Below are 8,843 nucleotides of genomic sequence, written 5' to 3'. Positions count from 1 at the left end.
TTTTTTGGGGGTTTTTTTTGTTTTTTTTTTTTATCAATACCAACTGAATCTCTCTTATAGGCTCTGATGCCGATTAGCCCTCTTTCAGGAAAGGTATTAAGTTAATACTGCTCTATTTCAGTTCAGCATGACACTAATGCATGACAAAAATGTTTCCTCCTGTCCTACTGTTGGCCAGTATGGTGATGCTACTGAGAACATACCCTTCCTACAAGCTCCAATGCAGCACCTCCTTTATAGCCAGTCTTCAATTTTGACTTCCTTTTTATAGGAAATGTTGAGGAATGGTGCAAGTAATCAAGGCATCCCACTCCCAATCAACCCCATTAAGAAAAAATAACCCCTTAAAAAAAAAAAAACCCCACACACATGCACTGATATCCTGGGATCCCAGAAATGCTTGTTAGTCACATCTCTGCAATCCAAGTTTTTCACTTGCCAATTTGAACTTTCACCCTTACAACATTTTTTTGAACAGTGTTCTATTCCTATTGCTTTGTGAACCACAACATTTTAGAAGCCATTTAGCTCATCTAAGTATGAGGTAATTGCTTTGAATTTTTAGCAATTTGACATTCATTACATGAAACAGCTGACCCTTAAACTACAAGGACCGTTTCATCTCAAGGCTTAAGAAGATTCTCCAACAATCTGCCCTGGCTTCTGACTGAGGGCCAGAGGTCAAGCTACACCACCCTAACAGAGGGACTGGTATGTGTCTGCTCCAAAGTCATTTCATTTTTCTTTGAGTTAAAAAAGCCAACAGTTCTAGAACTGTGACTGTTACTGTGACTGGACCTGGAAAGTGGGCAGTGAGCAGGGCTTCTTGCAGATTTAAAAAGCCCACAAGACCCCACAAGCACAGGGAGCTCTGCACATGTGAAGGTGTTGCTCCTTTACCAGCAGCAGCCCATCCTTCACCCTGTATCTTTGCTCCCACAGTCTACTAACTAGACAACTGATAACTCTTTGACAAGCATGACTCCTACATATTCAGACAAAAAAAAAATCCCACCAGAGCAGATCCATGAATGGTCACCAGAAAGCTAGCCAACAGAAACCTTTCCACACAGACAGGCACCCATGGAGTCAATTTGTTTACTGTATCACACACTTATCCCATACCATTTTGCTTCACGCGGCAAGAACCCCTCAAATTAGGTTTTAAATCCATAATCCAAAAAACCCACAGAAGCTAAATAGCATAGAAGACAACTGTCCCATATAGTTGGACAGGGCTCAGATGTATTCCAGTTCCTTGAGTAGCTAAACTTACTAACACTGACTTCAACGAGAGCTCAATTAAAATGTAGGCATCTTTTCCAACCTTTGTGCACATTACTGAGCCTGCTGCAACTCTTGTATAAATATTACTGAGCCTGCTCCAAATTCCAGCCAGAATCCCAGATTTCTTTGAAGCTGGCATATACTGGGCAGAGTCAGCAGGACCCACATGCCTCACTCCTGGGGATTTTACCTGGTCCTCTTGCACTTGTTTTGTGCAAAATTGAAACAGTGTGTGGTACTTGCAAGTTGCATTCTCTACAAAACCCTTTTCTCCCCAACCCCATTTGTTTAAAACATTTATATAAATTTTTTTTTTATTTAAACACAAAGTTAGAAATCTTATTTACAATTTTTTTCTCCCAAAAGAGCATAATCTAAAATCAACCCCCCACCCCTTGAAGAGGCTATAAATCTTCTTATTCTAGATTTTAAAAAGAAAAAATGCTAAGCTGTCCCACCCATCTTCTACAAATAAATATGGCATTGAACAGAAGCCGATTTGGAAAGGGTCCTCTGTAGCTTGATCTGTAGATCCCAAGAATAAAGTTAGGGTTTAAGAATTTCCTGGTGTTCAAATTGATTCACACTTCATTGTTTGAGGTATACATTTCTTTGTTAGTCAGAATCCCCACAAAGCTTCCGTGCCCAAGTAGGTGAAGCTCAGATTCTTAGGTATTCACTTCACTAGCTAGTTAGCTTCAACCACACTTGTGGTCCCATTTTGGTTTTGACCCGGGACGGAAGGCGGGTTTTACTGCATCTGTTCCTCCTCTGTGCAGCCTCCTCCAACTGTGAAGCGGAACTCCTGAAGGTTCGACACACCATGGAAATGCACAAAGGCTCCAGCCACTACAAAGATGTGGAACAACTGATGGGAGTGGAACTGTGGAAACAAAACATCACCATTCAGACAAATATTTGGGGTTCCAATGCCACCCCTTTTTGTACACAGCCACATGTTAATGGCAGGCAGCAACAGGATCTTATCAACTTGCTGGGCTATGCAAAGTCTCATAAAGCCCATCCTTATCATCTCATTAATTAGAGAAAGAAAGAGACAACTGTCTCCCCTGTCAGCCATGCATGCTGGGAGCAGGGGAAGCATCTCCTTAGGTACAAGTACTAGGATTGCCTACTGTGCATTGATCGTGTTCCAGTGTGCTATAAACCATTCTGTCACATCCATCTTTAGTATCACACCAGGTCATTTCCAGTTCCCAGGACAGAGGCCTTAAATGTTTCTTAGACCCGTACTGATACAATGCCTGCTGGGGCTAGTGACATGACCAGCCCTACACAAGTGGATAGGTACTGGAACTCTTCTAGTCTTGGGCATAATCTCACTAGTTGATTTTCAGAAAAGAACTGTCCTGGTTGTTCTCTACCACAGAGGAAACTGGACAGAAGTTGAGTAAACAACTGTTGAAGTCTGAAGTTCGGTAACTTCAAATCTAGGATATGAGCAAGTGATGGAGAACATGATTTGAGTACAGCAGAATGGAAAGCATGAGCAAGTAAAACAACATGGTGTATTTCCCAGTTTGAAGGAAGAAGTGCCAATACAGGCAATAGTCTTAGATAGCTGCTGTGCAAAATATCAATTTACAGTCTCCCTGGAAAACTTGGGGAAGCAACAGGCACCTGTCAGAACCTTAGTGGAATGATACAGTACCAGAGTATATCTTCAGAAGAAGGAATTCAACTAACAATACATTGTTGGCTTTCCAATAGTCTAGTACACTCATCTTGACCAGATAAGGAAGTCTCAAAGAGTAGATTTTCCACCAGTTTTAGTTGCCAGAGCTGGAGAAAAAAAAAGCATAACAAGTACTCCAGCTCTCAGCATAACAAGCTGATGTGCCAGTTTCTGAATCCAGACTCACCCAGATATCACACTTGCCAGGGAAGAATCTCTCTGGAATGCGAGCAGCATACAGCGCAGCACCAGTAATGTACAGGCACGCCATTAGTGCCAGCCAGCCGATTTGCCCCATTGTGGCTGCCTTCAGTAGCCCCTCCGAGATGACAAAGTGCAGGGTGGGGATGACACCACTAAGACCCAGACCCAGAAATACTCCTACAAAGCAAGGAAAATAGGGGAGAGTCAGGTTTGGTCATGGAAAGCAGCAATGAACAGCAAAATCAATATCCCCAATAGAGGTACAAGATGGAGCAGTTGAAGCAGAATGCCCCACGCAAGGCAGCAAGCTTATGTTGTCAAACTGTTCATGAATATGCAAAGGTCCTTTATACAGCAGTTAAATGATCAGCAGCTCCACTCACTATATAACAGGTTGCGTCTCACTTCACTTTAGTGTCTCTACATCCAGGCAATGCGTATGTCAACTTGAGGGTTAAGAATTCTTTTCAAGCAGATTAAAGCTCCTGGGCTGTAGATGGCGCCTAAATCCCATAAAAGGCTCTTCTGCTACTGAAAGATCATGGTGGAGAGTGACAAGAAAATGGAAGTGACCAGTACAATACACCATGCAGGCAATCCCAGGAATGAGCAAAGCAGCAGCAGCTGAGGCTGATCTCTCTCTGTAACTTAAGAGAGCAGACCTTGGCCGTTTGAAATAATACTGTTTTCTACAACCCTGAGATGTGGATAATAAAATGGGAAGTTACGTCTGCCATATGGTTTGTTTCGAAGGTTGAATTCCTTACTGTGTTTGATAACTCAGCTTTCCCAGACATAAGAAACCGTACCTAGGAGCACACACCAGCTTTATACATCTAACAGGTAGGAAACATTGACTGGTAAGAAATCTAGCTGACCTCAAAGTCTGCTGGTCTCTCCCAGCTCACCACTTCAGAGTACTGAAGCAGCATTAATCATCAGCATTCTTCTTCACCCCAGTCAGAAGGACCAAGGGCACATGCAAACAACATACAAAACCTCTCAGGACAATTGCTCAGCTGCACTCAGGATTACCTACAATGTCTGCAGAGACTAGAAGCATATACAAATTCAGAATGACCTTTCACTAAGATCTATTTTGCAGAAAAGGATAAAAGTTATTAGAGAAAGCTGCAAATACTTTTGTATCTCTGCCATCCTGCCTGCTGCCCCTCCCCCAACCCCACCCCACCCCTTCAGATGCCCTTAACGTAGTACCCAGAGGGCCAAACTCAAAGCCAACACCTCTTATGGAAATATACCAAGTTCAGTGTCCACAAGTTGTGTTAATCATATTCCCAGACATAACTTGGCAGTGCACACTCTCCTGACAGTCAGGGCCTGTAATGGTTCAATAAGAAGGACAGACGACAGTCAAGTAAGAAAAAAAAAAAAAAAGGCTTAGATTCTTACCTGCCCGCACACCCCGGTACTGAGGGGTTGCAAACATGTCCCACTGGGAAACTATTATGGCTGCAATGCCCAAGACGCAAATCACAATCAAGTAGATGAAACAGGGCTGAGGGTTGCAGTAGAAGGAATAGTAGAGCCAGGGAACAAAACTGCCCATAATGAGAAGTGCTATGCCAGAGTAATCCAGCCTAGAACAGGAGACAAAATGTATCTGATATAGGACTACAAACCCCCAAAATTCTTGTACCCAAGTGCTCCACTGCTTATATTAAGAGTCCATTTTCCCTTGCAAAACAGGGTTTTTCCTTTGCAGCAATTCTTGTTCAAGGAATGAATCACCTGTGGAGATCCTACCTCCTACTACAGAATTCAGCTGAATAGCCATGTAGTCAATAAGACCATTTTGAATACTCAGATGCATTCAGTTCTCCATGGCCGGTATTCCACAGACCAAAAGGTATGAAGCGTGCACCTAAGAACCCCTCAGCTTTTCTTTTGGGGATGAGAAGGAATAGAGTAAGGACTTACAAGAAAAGTTTTCCTCAAGCACAAAAGGCATCTGCTAATAAACTTTGTGGGTTCAAATACAGTACAGAGAGACAATATGAACCTTCCAGATTTGTTGGAGTGGCTGGGAACAGACAAACCACAAAGGCTTTACTGACTGACCACCTAAGAAGTGATTTTTTTTTTTTTTTTTGATTGCCATCAACTGAGGTGATTTCAAGACAAAAATGGTTCTTAGCACCAAGCCAGAGCGGGAGCAAAAAACATACCTCCTTTTTAGAACGAAGCTAGCCTGGCAATTAACAGCCGAGGTAAACCAAAATTTGAGAAAAATGGAAAGGCAGAAAGCTACATTAAGAAGCATGGGTAAACTGTTTGCTTGAAGCAGCTTCAGAGGGAGAAGGGGAGGAGGAGCTGCTGTTCAGGGATATCCAGCAGCTGTTACACTCCAAGTGCTACAGGTGCATGATCCTGCAGTGCACGGGTGGCCAACCCATAGCACGCCAGTCACATGCAGCCTGTGTGGGGCATGTGGAAGATCACAGAGGCAGCAGAAAACTAACAAATAGGGCAGGGCACAGAAAGCAGAGCAACAGATCAGGTAAGGCAAGGGGATAGCAGCTGCACTTAATATGCCCTGCACACTCTTTGTGGCACATCTGCCAAAAAGGTTGGTTTCTACTTGAAGCAGAATTAATCTGGATGGTTTTGCTGCATCTGAATCACTACAGGCTTGTAAGTGCTCCATGCCCACAATGTAACAGGTGCTGTGCAGCACAGAAGAGCAGCTCCCCCTCCCTTCTTCAAACTGCTCCAAGAGACCAGTTTTATGTCCAAAGATTTAGAATCTAGCCTGCCTAAATAGTTCACTTTTCACAGCCGTCTTTCACACCAGGCTGAAAAACCTGGTTTCGATACTTTTGGTACTCTTAGGGAATGTTGGGGCGGAGGAAACTGCACACAACCTCACTAACACTAAAAGTGTCTCTGCTAGAAATGCAGCTCCTATAGCACAGCTCAAATCCCAGTCATATGTTTCAACCCAACTGTTTTCTGCCTAACCTACATCTATAATACTTACTTGGAGAAGAGCCGGGATACACCTTCTGAATGGCAGTAAACTGTGTGGAAGAGCCATGAGAAAGAAAGGCAGAGGATGGCTCCCAAGAAGAACAATCCTACAACCACTTTCTCTTGCACAGGTGCTACAAAGGACATGTTTGGTCGAAACATGTAGAAGATCCCCAGGCAGAGGAAGAACACGCAACCTGAGGTAGGGAAAAAAAAAAAAAAAAATGAACAGACACATGCACTTTGAAAGCTGTATTTTATGGAGCTAGGTTGAAAGAAATGGGGGGAAAATGTCAAAGAAAAAGCCCATCATAATACCACATTTCCACCAACTCTGATCCAGCCATGTATCTGACTACCACTTACACATTACAGATGTGTGCCTGTATACCCTTTACAAATACACCCTATTTTCATTTGTTTTAAGAGGTGTCTGGGATATGGTTCAATACCTATCAGTAGCATAGTAAGTCTGTTTTGCAACTGATAATTTAATGGTAAGATAGCCTTGGTGTCAGGTGAAATACCGTCCACTGCTTCCTCCACCCCCACAGAAGAGTTTGGAAGGCAGATATTCTGGCCCTCTTAGAACATTCTCCCACATTCCCCAGACTGACATTCATTTGAAAAAACCCACCATCACCCAGAACTATTATCTCCCTAACCCAGGAGGACTAACCGATAGGCTTCTTCATAGCCCAGTCTTAAAAGATCAGGCTCCCACCCTAACCTTTAAGACCCTGAAAAAATAAGCTTTCCTATTTGCGTAGCTGCCAGTGTCCAGGCAAATGGAAAGCAGCTTGAGCTGGAAGTGAAAACACTGTCGTTTCTAGTGTTTCAGGTACATCCAGGACCTTTTATGAGCTGCTGCAAGCAAGCTCAGCCCACTTAGTTCCACAGATCAGTAATCCTGCAAAATTTGCTGCTGTGGTACATTCTGAAGGTTAAATGGTTTGCCAAAGAATACAGCTGTGCACTCATCAGCTGGAGGAGCGTAATGCTGGTTTTGTCCTCCAAAGCTTGGCTGGAGGTTTGGTGGAATATGGTCACTGCAATGCCAATTTAAAGATTAAATTTGTGGTCAGTAAACTTCTACCCACAGCATGATAATGGAGCCCTAGGGGATAGGAGGAGGGTACTCAGCCCAAAGATACTTGGAAAGTTGCCTTTTTGCAAGTGTCATATTTCAAATGTTTCTAGCAGGGAAAAGAGCAGTACCTGCATGAAATCTGAGTGAAGCAAATGGACATTTTTTGTACTGATATGTGGGAGCCTGAAGTTTGATTTTCTAGCCAGATACTCACTCCCAGTTTGACAGGGAATGGAAAAGTCTTGTAGAAACATCAACAATTTCCAAGGGAGGAAGACAGAGTTGTGCATCTTCCCAGCAAAATGCAGAATGGCACTAGCAGGTTTGACAACTGCATCCACTTCTCTTTGAAAGATACTGAAGTGCTACTACTTTAACACTCAAATAAAATGTTTCTTTACTCTGATATACAGTGCATACTGAGGAAAGCAGGTAAACCAAGTAGGTAAACCTTGTTCTGTCACTAAAAGAAACATTAGTTAAACTACAACCAAACAGGAAGGCAACTACATTTGTCAGACAAAAGTGCATATGCTCAAAATATTCATGCTCTGTTCCCAAATTCTCCACACACAGTAAGAGTATTGCAAAGGTTTTTATTAGTATAATGAGAAAAATGGGGCAGGAGAAGGGAGCATAGGACATCCTTCCCCCAATAAGTTTTTTGAAAGTTTGGAGTTTATTAAATGTTGGGGAATTCCCAAGGCAAGAAATATACTTTCCAGAAGTTTATGGGCCCCAGGGACAGGTGAGGTGGTATCTATCATTGGTGAGTTTGCAGCATCAGAAAAGGGAAAAAGGAAGGAAAAAAACCCAACCTCTGTCTTCCCTAAACTCTGGTGAAAGATTTTTAACAAATGATGCCTTCAACCCTATCCAGCATGTCACCACTGGAAAGATAATCCTGTCTAAACTCATCTGCAAGTAAAGTCCCCCAACCCTTACAATAGGCAGAATAAAAAAGATCAGTAACTACAGACTTCATAGCATGATGGAAATACCTAGGAGATGTGTCCAGATGTTCCCCGTCTCTGTGTGTATTCTGAAGATACTCTTAAAGCAAGCTCGGAAGGAGGGCATTGGTGGTCTATGTCCATGCAACAAATAGTCATTGTCTTTTAGCCAGTCAGGCAGAACATCATGGGGGATGACTCGCCATCGGCCCTCCCACACCTGTAAGTTAGAGATTGTAGACAGAATGTCAAGTAATGTGATCTCTTTCCAGAATTGCCAGCCCAAGCAGGAAGCCAACTGGCCATTTCCAACCCTGTTGTAGTCTCTCCTGCAGGTGCACCTACTCAGGCAGAAGGTCCCCAAGGAAAACAACTGTACTTGTAGCTGCTCTTCAGCTACACTTCAGCATAGCACAGAACAAGATGCGTATCTTAAAGTTGGTTTTATTGCCAGCCCTGCCAGGTATTGGGGTTTTGTGGGAAGCTCCATCTACAGATGCCACATTCCTTGGATCTGCCTGCCTGGCTGGGGAGGATGAGGCAGAGAAGCTTGTCGGAACTAAGAGAATCGTGTAATTTTGAAAAATTTTAAACTGTTGGATTCACATTTCCATCTTAACAG

General features: G+C 43.1%; 1 protein-coding gene across 1 annotated transcript in view; it reads right to left on the bottom strand.

Annotated features, from left to right (window-relative positions):
* Positions 1–268: 268 nt before the first annotated feature.
* ADIPOR2 (adiponectin receptor 2) overlaps positions 269–8,843 on the bottom strand; it is a 92,568-nt gene continuing 83,993 nt past the window's right edge. The window contains exons 4-8 of the mRNA XM_019515535.1: positions 8,270–8,441; positions 6,189–6,375; positions 4,601–4,788; positions 3,171–3,364; positions 269–2,170 (exon numbers count right to left, since the gene is read on the bottom strand). Coding sequence (XP_019371080.1) covers positions 2,039–2,170; positions 3,171–3,364; positions 4,601–4,788; positions 6,189–6,375; positions 8,270–8,441 — 873 coding nt within the window. The 3' untranslated portion in view covers positions 269–2,038. The remainder of the gene's footprint in view (positions 2,171–3,170; positions 3,365–4,600; positions 4,789–6,188; positions 6,376–8,269; positions 8,442–8,843) is intronic.

The sequence above is a fragment of the Gavialis gangeticus genome, unplaced genomic scaffold, assembly GCF_001723915.1.
Source record: "Gavialis gangeticus isolate Ggan-Ray unplaced genomic scaffold, GavGan_comp1, whole genome shotgun sequence".
Lineage (NCBI taxonomy): Eukaryota > Metazoa > Chordata > Crocodylia > Gavialidae > Gavialis > Gavialis gangeticus.
Note: the sequence above shows the minus strand (reverse complement) of the source record. Positions and strands in the feature narration are given on the sequence as shown.